This window comes from Onychostoma macrolepis, chromosome 05 (assembly GCF_012432095.1).
Source record: "Onychostoma macrolepis isolate SWU-2019 chromosome 05, ASM1243209v1, whole genome shotgun sequence".
Classification (NCBI taxonomy): Eukaryota; Metazoa; Chordata; class Actinopteri; order Cypriniformes; family Cyprinidae; genus Onychostoma; species Onychostoma macrolepis.
This window is the reverse complement of record NC_081159.1, coordinates 40,096,391-40,111,006: the sequence shown is the minus strand read 5'-3', so window position 1 is coordinate 40,111,006 and position 14,616 is coordinate 40,096,391. Positions and strand designations below refer to the sequence as shown.

Genomic DNA, 14,616 nt, shown 5'->3' with positions numbered 1-14,616 from the left:
TGATACATTTTTTCCAGATTTTTTGAATAGGAAGTTCAAAAGAACAGCATTTATTTGAAAATGAAATCTTTTGTAACAATATCAATGTCCTTACTGTCACTTTTGACCATGCTGAATAAACGTATTAATTTCTTTCAATAAATAAAAATCTTAGTGACCCCAAACTACAAATAAATCTTTACTGTAAATACTACTTACCATGTTTGACAGTTCAAGTACTACTCCTCTCCTTGTAGGAAAGTCATTAAATATCCCCATGAAAATAGACCAAAAGACCAAAGTATTTATTTGTACATTAATTTTCACATCAATGTAAATACAACAGAGATTTTAATGTACTGCTCAACTTTAACACAAGCAATCACGGTGTGAAATATGAATGTTTCGATACAAATTACCCAAAATTATCTGAATGCACATGAACATGTGGAACTAGTGTATAACTACTGTGAGTCCAAACGATTAGACATACAAAGGCTAAGAATATTGTAAATAGATATGAAATTACAGTAAACGTAAAAATAAAATACATTAATATTACATTAGATAGATAGATAGAAAAAACAATATAATAAATAATATAATAATAAAATAAAACAAAAATAAGCCTTTCCTAACTGCGGTTTAAATGATGTAGGGTACATTGTCCAGTGTATCTCTTGTCTTTCTGCTACTGGTTTTCTCTGCTTATATCCAACAGACATAATCTCTTAAACAGTAAGCCTTACATAGGCCTATGTTATATTTGCATTATATAAGTCATGTTTTTAACACTCAGGAACAGCCAGACTCAGACAGACAGGAGACTGAAAACCAAGATTAAAGTTGTCATGGCTGATTCTGACCTGCAAAATAAACCTCTTTATATTGCAAACATAAATTGGTTGTCCCATATATATATATATATATATATATGTTTTATTTTGCTAGACAAACATTTGCCTGAATCAAGAACTGAATTATGTTGTTTGAACTCTTCTTCCTGAACAGACAATGGACCAATCAATAATAATAATAGATAGATAGAATGTAGTAATATACAGTCATATTTATAATAAAATATGTAATATTATTTCTATTTAATAATATGTGACCCTGGACAACAAAACCAGTCTTAAGTGTCAATTTTTCCAAATTGAGATTTATACATCACCTAAAAGCTGAATAAATAAACTTTCCATTGATGTATGGTTTGTTAGAATCGGACAATATTTGGCTGAGATACAACTATTTGAAAATCTGGAATCTGAGGGTGCAAAAAAATCTAAATATTGAGAAAATCGCCTTTAAAGTTGTCCAAATGAAGTTCTTAGCAATGCATATTTCTAATCAAAAATTACATTTTGATACATTTACGGTAAGAAATTTATAAAATATCTTCATGGAACTTAATATCTGTACTTAATATCCTAATGATTTTTGGCATAAAAGAAAAATCGATAATTTTGACCCATACATTGTATTTTTGGCTATTGCTACAAATATACCCCAGCCACTTATGACTGGTTTTGTGATCCAGGGTCACATATAATATTTTAAATTTATAATATAAATAATAATATTTTCACTTACCCTTTCATCTTTTTCATATACCACCATATGCTGCGTTGTTGATACCTTATATCACCTGTTTTTATATGACAACCTTCTCTCATTCACCCAATACAAATCTGTGGCTCTTTCCCACAATTGACTGCTGTGGAGTTTGAGGAACAGATCATTTTACCCCTGATCTCTTAAATGCGTATAAAATGGGCTGAAAATAAGGAAAGAATTTGAGTTCTGAAGAAATCCCTCACCGCATTGGTTTGTGAAAGTTTCCTCAAGTATCTATAACATTTCACAATAACTTCTACATTAACAAACATTATAACATTACATTATGCTCCACAGATCATAGTATAATGCATTGCTTAAAATAGCATGCAGTAGTACCTATGTTGTAGTTGCCCCCCCCCCCCACACACAGTGAGTCAGTTGATTTTATTGTCTTTTCTTGTGTACATTTTGGAAAAGCTGCTTGCATAACATATTGAGGCATGTATCGCACTACACACATTACATCATCATTATGATATTAAAACACATTAGAAAACCAATTACCAGCTTTTAATTATAAGGTACGCCTCACCATAATTCTTAGAGTGTTTAGTGGTATTGTGTTTAATATTGAGACATTTTCAGGTGAAATGATAAAAACAGCATCGCTGATTGGATAATATGCAATTTTTACAAAATTAAGAGGCCTTAAAAGCATCTTCAACAGCATTAATACTCTATTCTGAGGGAACTTCACTTCAAGTGTTCACATAACCAAGGTAAGAGTTTTCTTAGCTGGTTGCACATGAACACTTAATGCAAATTTGATACTTTTATTTGTTTATTTGTACCTATGTGTTTAGAGGTTTTTATATGCATAATAGTATTATATTATTGCAAATATATTGGAAGCATGAAGACAATAATGTTGATACAATTAGATATTTGATTTCAATAGACAGATAGATAGATGATAGAAATATAATTAATGTAAAAATGTTAAATAATATAATAAAATAAAAAACAGCACCTGTATTTTTAATCATACTGTTATGAAATTATTGCAGATATATTGGAAGCATGAAGATAATAGTGCTGATAATAAACAACTTATTTCTGATAACTGCTGCACCAGTAAGTGCATATTTCACTCATTTCATTTCATAACATACAGAAATGACTGGTGGGTTTTTACAGAGCGTGCTTTTGTCTCAGGTGGGTCAGTATCATGACATAGAAGCCAGATCTGTGAGTGAAGAGGCAGTGAGTTTTTATTTTTGCATAAACTTTACTAAATTTGACCTCATATTATTCCTGTGATTGATTAAATCTTGTGCATTCAACTTGATTGTTGAAAGTATGGAAATTATTTACATTTTATGAAGATAATACATGTGGAGTTTTTTACCAGTACTTGCATTCTGATGATTGGTTTCTATGGTACGGTGCTTACCACCACATATCAAAATTGATCAAATTTTGTGCATTTAACTTGAAAATAAAGTAATAAAAACTACATTTTATGAAGAAAATATGTGTGGTGCCAGTACTGGCATTCTGAAATTTGTTTTTTAGGTATTGCATACTGCCACAAATCAAAAGTGCTTCAACAATATATTGTTTTTACCCGCTTTAGGGGTTGCAAGACCTAATAACCCAGATGAGTGACACTCTTGTGAATGTCAAAAACCCATCGCTGAACCAACAACAAAACATATCAGGTCTTCAGGTACAAGAACCTTCTCCGCAGGTCCAGACATACATCCTCAGTCCCCCGTGGCTCTCCTGCAGACCCCAAACCAGCCCAGCAACCCTCTGTATAAACACAGACTAACATTTACATTTCCGGCCTTCCTCAGCAGGACAGGGCAACAGCAGAAGAACCTGTAAAACAAGCACCCTTACAACAGCCAGTGCTGACCAATCTGGAGTCCATGCCTGCTGTTCAAAGTCCTTCTGCTCAGGTTGTGGCACTTCCGGCAGGGGTTGAAAATGGGCACAACACCGCACCACAACGCCTTGTACAGCTCCATTCTGCCTCAGAATAGCAGTGTGGCCGCTCACCATGCCCTCTCAGAGGTATCCACACATGATCAGTCCTCTCCAGGGCTCGGCTTTCCCGAGGGACTCGGCTCCCACAGGCCAACCCATACTTTCAGCCTGTAAATACACTCCTAGGTGCTCAAAGTTTTAGTCCGTACCCTTTTTATCCTCAGACATATCCTCTCAATCCCTACATGAACTATGGCATGCCTAGTGACAGCTGAAAACTCATCTCTTTCAACATCTGAACAAATCCATCTGACTTCATCCTAAATAATTAAATAAAAACTTTGTCTTTCTCTTTATTTAGTCCTTCCCTTTCTAGCTTGTACTTGTTTGGAACAATGCCTGAAACTTGGTATTACGAGCACTTCTGTGTCTGTTTGCCTCTTTAAGATCGCTTTATGTATTCCCCAATTGTAAGACGCTTTGGATAAAAGCGTCTGCAAAATGACTAAATGTAATGTCGCGGTATCACCCCCCATCATATTCAGAGAGCATGGGCAGACAGTTAGCCTACTACACAGGTGTGATTTTAATTTTAAACCAGATTAGCCTGTATATCACACCACCAGGCAGACAGATAAGGGACTTGTTTTTTTTACGTTATTGTTTTATGTGTGATCTTATTGCATTTTGCTGTTAAATCTGTATAACATGTCATTTTTTTTTTTGAATTATGAATGCAAATTTTAATTTTATTTTGTTTTATTCCTTCATTTGAGTCCATTCTAAAATTTTATGTCCATTTAGTCCAAAATGTATGATTTATATAATTTTCTATTTCTTCTTTTTGCATTTTATATTAAATGTGCTGAATAAATAACTCAGCTTTCCCTGTTAGGACAACAATTGTGGATATAAAGCTCATTAGTCAGAGTAAAAAGGGCCCTCTTTTACTATCCTAAAACATCAAGCTTCAAATTTCTTCAGATATATTTGCTTTAGAATTAAAAAAAAGAAAAATACCGTAGCATGAGTAACGTTATGTGTATAATTGGTTGCGCTGCTATATTGTCATTTTACCAATTCTATAAAAATAGCTATGCAAGTCAATTTAAACTGACTAAAGATGAGTAAAAACAGAGGGTAGCCTAACTGTAAAAAAGTGTACTTTTCATTTTTATTTCAGATTTAAACCAGTAGGCCGCGACATTCAGCCAAAGCTGTTAAAAACACCAGTCGCCGGTCGATGACGTCACTGCACCAACTTTTCTGAAGAGCGCAGATGGACGCACGTGCATTTTATGATCACAGAAGTTGGGGAAAATGTGTTTTAATGTCACCGAATACGATTTCTGGAGCGCGAAACATTAGATAACTCATCTGTGAAGCTGTTAAGTGAAACTGTAAGTCATGTAACACGGTGAACGTGAGTGTTTACAAGTGGCGTCAACAGCATGTATAGATGTAAACACAGTTCGTTCACATGGACAGCATTTCTCTCAGTCCTGATGATAAAACAGCAGCAGTCTGTTATAGCTTCATCTGTGGAGGTTCAAGTGGATGTTGACAAGCCACTACGAAACTTGAAGCACTTTTGGAGAAGCACTGGATTCTGGTTGGTAAAACGGCTGTCAACGACCCCCTTATATCATTATACCATGGTACAGCGAGTATCAAATGATATTATCGTACCATGGTTTCATTACCATAGTATTACTTTCTGATATAATCACTGTATCATTGTACTGACACACTGTTTTAAGGGAAACCATTATTACACTTTACAAGTAAAGAATACCACAGTGCAGTACTTGTATAAATGGTGTACACTATAGTGCATCATGTATATATACTTTACATCTATCATACTATAGTACATGTTAAAATACTCAAAATAGTACTACTATAAAAATGTGTACACACATGAGTATTAAAAAAATTAAATCGTCTGGTAATATCGTAATACTTTTTGCACTATTTTGTTAGTGACATCTACAAGCATTTCCAGGAAAACTCTGTGTAATTGTTTTAGTGGGTAAAATCATTAAGCACACAATTGACCTTTGTGTCCTGTTTTTGCAGCCCTCCACAGCCACACAGTGATGCACACCTGTATGATCTCAGTCCAGACCAGCAGATGAATCTGGCTTTGATCGGCTCTGTGCCGCACAGAGGAATCCAGCAGGTGCGGATACACTGGATGCTGGAGCTGGTGTCGGCACGGTCAGTTATAGCATATTGCCAGAATCAGACTTCCTCTTCTTCTGCTTGAATGAATGTGAACTATTAAAATATAATTTACTTTACATATATTAATAGGATTTATACTAATTTGCATATGCATCTCTCTCTGCTTTTTGTTCGATTGTGGTTTGACAGTGCGATATTATTTCCAAGAGCATGTGTTGTGTGTGTTCTGTTTGTTTGATTTTTTTTCATACAGTAAAAACAATAACATTGTGAAATATTATCACAAATGAACTGGTTTCCTTTTGAATATGTTTTAAAATGTTATTTATTCCTGTGATGCAAAGCTGAATTTTCAGCATCATTACTCTAGACTTCAGCCTTTATAAATCATTCTATTATGCTGATATACACACAGTATATCTGTGTGACCCTGCAAGTAAGCAGTGCTGTTATCATAAGATTGTTTTCTTAGTAACCTTCATGCTTCTTAATATCATACCTAGACATTATTATTCATCTACAGTTATTATTATATACATCTCTTATATTGTCTGCTTATTGTTCATGCATCACTTTTACACTTTCATTACCATGTAAACTATAGTTTATGCTTAAAATGCAAAAATTCATAAATGCATAAAATCTAAATGCTGTAAAAAAAAAAAAAAAAATTATAAAATAGTTTTTTCTCTTGGGATCGGCTTTTGACATACTGTTTATTAGGCCTCGTTTTTTTGATTTACTGTTTGTGCATTAACAAATAACCTTTAATTAAATGCTTTATTTATATCATATACATCTCTTAAATGAATCTAGTGCACTGTAGTAGGCTACTAAGATTTTGTCTCTGAATTTCATTTAGAGTTTACAGTGGAGAATATCACTACAACTTCACTCACTTAGACCGGCTGATTGACCTTCTCTGGCAGAATGGACTGCAGCCGGGTAATTTTTTAAAATATTAAGTGACGAATTAAATATCCACATTTAAATGCTTGTGTACTGTAGAATTAGGGTTCTGCCACTAGGGTTAATTTAACACAACTATGCATTATGTTAAAGAGGATTGCTTCTTTTTAAAGGCTTCGAACTGATGGGCAGCGCATCCAACAGCTTCAGCAACTTTGAGGACAAAAGTCAAGTTACCGAATGGAGGAATTTGGTCTATTTGATCGCCAAAAGATACATATGTGAGTATGAGTCTGAAGTCATAATGTTTTAGATGGTGATAGATCATAAATGACCTCTTGTGGGGGTTGAATGTTTTGTTTACTAGGTCAGATCTTTACCACAAAGCTCCAGAAGTTCTCACTGTGTTTGTTCCTGTTGTTTTGTGTGCAGGGAAATATGGACTCGGCTTTGTCTCTCAGTGGAACTTTGAGACATGGAATGAGCCCAACAACCATGATTTTGACAACATCACTGTTTCAATCCAAGGTACAGTCTAATAACATTTGTTGTTGTCTGAGCCAAAATCCTGTCAATCTTTCATAATCAATTGGAATTTATTTTATTGGTGGTATCAAACCATCCAGCGCCACCAACAGTGAGTTTCTGCTTAATTTGAATCCAAATGGACTAGAAACAAAATGTTCCTAGATTCTTTGGATCATGCTGAATTAATTGCACCAATATTTTCTGACAATTTGAATTTTTTTATAAACTTGCTGTTTCAAAATTCTAAAACCTTCCTTGACAAATTGCTTCTGTTCCTGTTTTGTAAGTCGCTTTGGATAAAAGCATCTGCTAAATGCATAAATAAAAATATAAAACTGACTAGTTAACTATATCATTTTTTTTCTTATGTTTTTATTTAAGTTTGGATATTTTAAGCTGCATTTTTTTTATTAGTGGTCTGACAAGCATGCGTTTTGTTTTGTATTGCATTACATTTTTGTTATTTGAACATCCTGCCATGAGTGCTGTATATTTAAGATGCCATCTCAAGTTAATAATAGTCCTATTTGTCCAAATTTTGAAAACTTGTCTTGAGACCCCATGGGACCCTGACATGTGGGTACCATAACCTCAGGCCCTGTAATTGCAGCTATATTTTTTTATGTCCATATGTTAAATAGAAGTCAACAATTTTATTGTACCATGTCGAGGGGAGATGGTAAAATAGACATATGTAATTCATTTGCACTAAACTGAACCAGTGTCCATGTTTATGTCTGTACGTTGGGCAAACGTGCATATTACATTTTGTGGAAGTGCTAAATATAAAGTTTGGATTTATTTGATAAAAAAAAAAAAAAAAAAAGTTAAAACAGTAAAATTGTGAAATATTATTGCAACTAAAAACAGTTTTTTTATTTGAATGTATTTGAAAATTTATTCCTGTGATGGCAATGCTGACTTTTCAGAATTTTTTCAGTGTCACATGACCCTTCAGAAATCATTCTAATATGCTGATTTGCTGCTCAAGAAACGTTTCTTATCAATATTAATGTTGAAAACAGTTGTACCACTAAATATTTTTTTGTGGAAACTATGATGTTTATTTAAAAAGTCTTTTGTTACATTTTATTACGGTCTAAAACATGTCTTTACTATTACTTTTGATCAGTTTAATGCGTCATTGCTGAATAAAAGTTTAATTTATTTAAAAAAATATATAAATAAAACAAATAAATACTGACCTCATGCTTTTGACTGGAAGTGTGGCTAGATATTTTTTAATTCTGATTTGCGTATTTATAAAGTCAATAACATCGATTGGATAACTGCTTCTAACTGAATAACTGTGCTTGTGTTGCTGGCAGATGCCATGTTTTGTGTTGTATTTCTGCACATGGTGTTCTGAAACACGCCTTTCGTGGTGTGGACAAAACAAGAAAGTGTCTGACAAGTTTTAATTTAATGCTACCACAAGGAAGAATTAGTTCTGCCGAGGGCAATCCACCAGCCTCAATGTTGTGAACATGAATTTTTCTGTCTCCACTCCTCCAGGGTTTCTGAACTATTATGATGCCTGCTCTGAAGGACTTCGTGCGGCGAGTCCTCTCTTGAAGTTCGGGGGTCCGGGAGACTCTTGTCATTCTCCGCCCCACTCACCATACTGCTGGGAAATGTTACAGCATTGTTACAACGGCACAAACTACTTCACTGCAGAGACGGGCGTACGGCTAGACTACATCGCCCTACATAAGAAGGTGCATAAGGGTTATATTGATAAGTGATAATAAAATGCAAATATATCATGTATAATTGAGTCCTGACCTAGATGGAATGAAAAAATTATAATTGCGCCTTTTTCCCCAAATTGCAAATGTATATTTGCAATTCTGTCTTTGTCACACAATTCTGACCTTTTTCTCAGAATGCTGCATTTGTATCTCCACAGTTCTAAGTTCATATTTTAGCAATTGAGTTTATAGCTCACAATTCTGTATTTCGTAATTCTAACCTTTTTGGAATTCTATGTTTATATCTTGCAATTCTGACTTTTTTCTCATAATTCTGAGTTTATCTCACAATTCTGTTCGTATTTCATAATTATAACTTTTTCTCAGAATTCTGAGTTTATATTCTACAATTCTGCATTTATATATTGCAAATGAGTTTGTATTTCACAATCTCATTGAGTTTATAATTTGTAATTCTGTTTATATCTCAATTTTCTGACTTCTCATAATTCTATATTTGTATCTCGCAGTTCTGACTTTTTCCTCAGAATTCTGAGTTTAACTCTCATACTTCTGATTTTTAATCTTGCAATTCTTAATTTAGATTTTTCTTGCACTTCTGACTTTTTTTCTCATAATTCTGAATTTTGATCTTGCAATTCTGTTTATATCTCACTGTTTTGAAAAAAGTGAGATATAAACAAAAAATTGCAAGGGGAAAAAATGTGATAAAAAGAACTGTGAGATATAAACTCATTACATTTTTTTTTATTCTGTAGCAGACACAAGCTTTCATATGCTCCACACATAAATAAAGGGATTTTTTTTTAAATTATTGTAGTATGTATGTATTTGTTTTTCAGGGAGGTGGCAGCTCGTTACCCATCCTGCAGCAGGAAGTGACCACTGTGCGGGAGATCCAGCAGCGCTTTCCACAATTTCGTTCTGTGCCGATCTACAATGACGAGGCAGATCCGCTGGTTGGCTGGAACAAACCACTCACCTGGAGAGCAGATGTCACCTATGCAGCCATGGTGGTTAAGGTAGACAGTTGTGTGTTTCTTTGTTCTCATCAGCTGTGATTTTTGTGATTGGTAGGACATAGCGAAATATGATTTACTTGAGGTCATATTCCTTATTCAACATCTTTTTTTGGTCCTGGAGCAGAATTGCAGTCAGTCATATTGTCCTGAACCCATTCCTTAATATCAAAATGAAAAGGGTTGGCAAATATATTTTTCTTTCCTCAACTGATGTATTTCCTATTAAAACAGAAAGTTGTAGCAAGACAAATAAAAAGGATTGCCATTTTTTAATGTATCCAGTAACTATGGCCTCAAAATAGGGCTGCATGATTAAACAAAATAAAACCAAAATCACAATGTTGTTTAGTGCAATTGTCGAATCACAAAAGCTGCAATTTAATTAAATAATTTTTTTTTTTTTTTTTAAATGTAGACAAATATTACTATTGTAATTTTACAGTTACTGTAAAACTAAAATATTATTGTCGTATTATATTTTTCTGAAAACTCTTTATTTTACAGTGAAATATTACAATAGTAGTATTTCTTATTTAGTAATATTAATAATAATATTTATTATTTTATATTTATATTGACATTGATGTAGAATTGTAATTAATTCAAAATTTTCCCCCCAAAATTGTGCAGCCCTACCTCAAAGCTATCAGACATGGATTAAAACCATAAAATCCATATTTAGACTTGTAATGGGATCTTTAATTATTTTCATATTTTTTCATACTTAAATTAATTGCACTCCTTAATAATTCATTAAGGCTTGTTAATGTAGTGAAGCAGATATATTTGGCACAATATTTCAGTCTCCTTTCATGTCTCTGGTGTGTTGTAGGTCATCTCACAGCATCAGAACCTGCTCATCGCTGACCAGAACAGTACTGTCAACTACACGCTGCTTAGCAACGACAATGCTTTCCTTAGTTACCACCCGCACCCGTTTACTCAGCGCACTCTCACTGCTCGATTCCAGATCAACAACACAAACCCGCCGCATGTGCAGTTAATACGGAAACCAGTCCTGACTGTGATGGGCCTGTTGGCTTTGTTAGGTAATGAAAGTTAGTGGACAATGTACCAATTAAAACGAGTAGAAACAACTATTAAATGTAATTAAAATTTATTTAATGTTTTTTTTTTTTTCATTTTTGTTATACAAGAAAAATGCATACATTGATCAATACAACAGTACAAGAACATTAATATGGTCACAAATTTGTTACCCAATATGTATAACATTAATCCTAGACACAAAATCCCTTATTTTTCCCGATGTTTTATATTTACCCACTTTTCAATGGCAACTGCATACAGTATAATCCAGGGAGATTATTTCTTATAACTCTTTAAAAAATTGAGTTGCAGATGGGTTTGATGTATTCAGAAATATTAAGTCAAATGGGTTGAAACTTTGAATGACTTTTCCAAAAAAAAAAAAAAAAAGTGATATATTGACCGAAATCCTATATGAAATACAATTCAATACCATTTTTGATAAAATTAAATAAAATTAAATAAATAAATAATCTATGTATTTAATAAATAAAGTAAATAGTTTATTTACATAAAATACTTATTGTTTTTGTTAAATTTGTTAACCAAAATTCTAAATTGTTATTTAATTAAAGTTACTACATTAACATGTATGTTAACCAAAATCTTAAATTTATTACAATTCAGTTTTATATTGAATAAAATAAATAACATTTATTTCATTATATTTTGTTATTTGTATTATTGATGAATTTCCATAAAAATGTGTATATTGTAAAATATTATATTTATTAAAATATGTGTATCTTATATAACCTACCACTTGATCACTTGGTGTATAATTGTTAGGTATTGTTTGTGATATCATTTAGGTGAGACTCAGGTGCAGGCCGAGGTGTTGACTGACGCCTCTGAAGTGAATTCATCAGTGGGTGCGCTGGCCACCGTTCACGTGCCTCAGGTGCCGTACACAGCCGATAGCTGGCAGACCACCGTCCTGCTGTATAACAGCAGAGACAACCAGACCTACTCCACCGCTGACGTCATCACTCTGCGCCTCACTGGAATACCTCAACGAAAGGGTCAGGAACTACAAACCAGCACCTTGTGCAAAAAAAACAAAACACTTGTTTTAAAAAAAGAAATTAAAGAACGGAAAGGAATGAAAATATGTTTATATTCATATATGTGACCCTGGACCACAAAACCAGTCTTAAATTCCTCAGATTCCAGATTTTCAAGTAGTTGTATCTTGGCCAAATGTATAAATCTCAATTTCGAAAAATTGACACTTAATTAAGACTGGTTTTGTCGTCCAGGGTCACATATTAGGTATATTTGCTTAAGAATGCAGAATTGAATAGAACAGAATATGCTTGTATTTACAGTTCCATCCTGTCTGTGTTTGTAGGTCTGATGTATGTGACACACTACATGGATAATAATGTGACAAACCCTTTTAAACTGTGGGAGAAGATAGGCAGCCCTGACTATCCCACTGCACAACAGTTCACACAGCTACGGAGCCAAGAGGTTCAACACACACACACACACACTTCAGAACACACTTTTATAAATAATGAACATTAAATTTTTTCCTTGAAGTTCACTTTTTATAATGTTTCTTAAGATTTCTTGTGCCCAAAACCGTTTTTTATGACTGTTTTAGTTTTAAACAGGATGTTTTTTTTTTTTTGCTAATATACCTTTAAGACTTCTGTATGTTTCTCTTATGGGTGTCAATATGTTAATGAGCTCATGAGTTGATTTTGTTTTTGACGTAGGATCCACAGACTGATGGACCTCTGCCGGTCCCATCCAATGGCTCTCTGACGCTGAAGGCAGTGCTTCCTGTCCCCTCAGTGCTGCTTGTACATGTTTGCGCTCAGTCTAAGGAAGTGCCCAACCAGGTTAGTGGTAATATGATGTAACAATAACATTACAGCCATCTCATTTTAGATGCACGTGGCACCAAAAGGTTACATTACCAATCAGAGATTTTGGACACACATGACTGAATTCATGTTTCTCGTGATCTTAGAAACCTCTAAAAGGCTGATGTTGAAATACATCAAGGAATAGTTCACCCAAAAATGAAAATACGCTGAACATTTACTCAGGCCATCCAAGGTGTAGATGAGTTTGTTTCTTTGGAGAAAGTCACTTGCTCACCAAATGGATGCTCTGCAGTGAATGGGTGCCGTCAGAATGAGAGTCCAAACAGCTGATAAAAACAACACAATAATCCACAAGTTCAGACTGTTGCTTTCAGCTAAAATATGAGTCCTCTATCCTATTCCTTTCTCCAGTGAAAAAGTTGCCTCGTCTGAATCAGGAGAAATATGCACAGATCAATCGCTGTTTGCAAGCAAAAAAGTCTAAACAAATGTTACCTTTCAATTGATGTATGGTTTGTTAAGATTGGACAATATTATATATTCACTGCAGAGGATCCATCTACATCTCGGGGGAGAGTAAATTTTTAGCTTTTTTTGTTATTGTTGGTGAACTATTGCTTATTTTAGACAAACAGTAATGATGTGTGAATTTTCAAAACAAGTGTCCAGCATAATATATGAACTACTGTTTAAAAGCATCCCAGCATGAACCTCATACTCATAGTAAGTTTCAGGATTTGGACACAGCCCTTGAGTTCAGTATCAGTCATGATGTGGGGTGATTTCATAGCATCTGCTGTTTCTCTACGCCCCAAAAATCTATTTCTGTCTGTACATGAAATTAATTTGAAAGTGTGATTGCAAAACTTGTGCAAGTTATTCTTTGCAAAGATTGAGAAACCATGTGGTTTGGTTTTAATATCAGTTATCATTCCGCAGGTAAACGGGGTGCGCTTCATCACCATCACCAAAGGACAGGTTCTGATCATCTGGAAAGATCACTGCATCGGCACAAAGTAAGACCTGTTTAAATACAGCTATTAAACAAACTACTTCTTCATTCAAGAGTTCCAAACATAACTAACATGTCATTTTTAGGTGTATAAAAACTTATGAAGTGGAACTTTCCAAAGACGAGACGACTTTCCAGAGGATTAACCACAGAGACACTATTTTCACATACTACACTTATTCTCCAGGTATTACTTTCGCTAGATTCAGAATATTTAACTACAAGCTCTGATCCATATTGACCTGCTTGTGTTTTTGTCTCCACAGAGAGTCTGGAGGTGAGCGGTTATTATAGAGTCAGAGCCGTGGATTACTGGGGAAGAAATGGAGAATACTCGGTCACTGAGAAATATTCGGAGAACTGGTAGTCTTGTTTAGACCAACTTTTGACTGTCCACATACAATATAGTTCACTTTGCATCTTAATTTGATCAAAAATACTCACCAGAACAGGATGAGACTAGTTTGACCAAAACGTCAAGTGTCCAAACAGTTTGTTTTATTTTTGAATGTCATTTAGGGGTGTTTATCTGATGCTGCAGTAATTTACCTTGAAAGCACAATTATTTTTTTAACCAGCAAGTCTGTGTCTGTGCAGCCTCTGCTGATCATATTTGAATATGCATACAAGTCCACGGGCATATTTTATCCGAGGTAAAAATAGATTGAACGGACTGTATGATGAATTTCTGAACAACAACCTGAAGTTTTATTTACAGTATTTCCTTGTATTGATTAAAAAAAAACAACAACAAAAAAAACCCCCAATACATTTTAATATTAAATGCTGCGACTTTAAACTGCCTGGACATTAAAATGATTTTTAAA

General features: G+C 34.0%; 2 protein-coding genes across 4 annotated transcripts; both read left to right on the top strand.

Annotated features, from left to right (window-relative positions):
* The first annotated feature begins 2,619 nt into the window (after positions 1–2,619).
* On the top strand, positions 2,620–4,137 carry si:ch211-155m12.1 (uncharacterized protein LOC567653 homolog). The gene is given in 8 exon segments (XM_058776070.1): positions 2,620–2,673; positions 2,755–2,802; positions 3,176–3,312; positions 3,314–3,535; positions 3,567–3,587; positions 3,589–3,673; positions 3,675–3,793; positions 4,044–4,137. Coding segments are annotated over 8 exon segments (780 nt in total).
* A 639-nt stretch (positions 4,138–4,776) lies between these two features.
* Positions 4,777–14,588, top strand: idua (alpha-L-iduronidase). Of its 3 annotated transcripts, none has more exons than XM_058776586.1 (14): positions 4,777–5,143; positions 5,611–5,751; positions 6,581–6,663; positions 6,801–6,908; positions 7,060–7,155; positions 8,671–8,873; positions 9,710–9,889; positions 10,722–10,938; positions 11,752–11,961; positions 12,291–12,412; positions 12,664–12,789; positions 13,717–13,793; positions 13,876–13,976; positions 14,056–14,588. In XM_058776586.1, exons 1-14 carry the CDS (start codon positions 4,983–4,985, stop codon positions 14,154–14,156), a joined length of 1,926 nt encoding a protein of 641 aa, XP_058632569.1. In that variant the 5' UTR covers positions 4,777–4,982; the 3' UTR covers positions 14,157–14,588. The 3 variants fall into 3 exon arrangements, with proteins under 3 accessions (XP_058632569.1, XP_058632570.1, XP_058632571.1); XM_058776587.1 differs by having other exon boundaries at positions 5,009–5,147; XM_058776588.1 differs by lacking the exons at positions 4,777–5,143; positions 6,581–6,663.
* Positions 14,589–14,616: the final 28 nt, after the last annotated feature.

Bases quoted from the DNA above. Each gene is read 5' to 3' on its own strand.
- idua (XM_058776586.1), top strand. From the start codon at position 4,983: ATGTATAGATGTAAACACAGTTCGTTCACATGGACAGCATTTCTCTCA. The intron at 9,890-10,721 runs GTAGACAGTTGT...GGTGTGTTGTAG, and splicing joins ATGCAGCCATGGTGGTTAAG to GTCATCTCACAGCATCAGAA. The intron at 12,413-12,663 runs GTTCAACACACA...TTTTTGACGTAG, and splicing joins CACAGCTACGGAGCCAAGAG to GATCCACAGACTGATGGACC.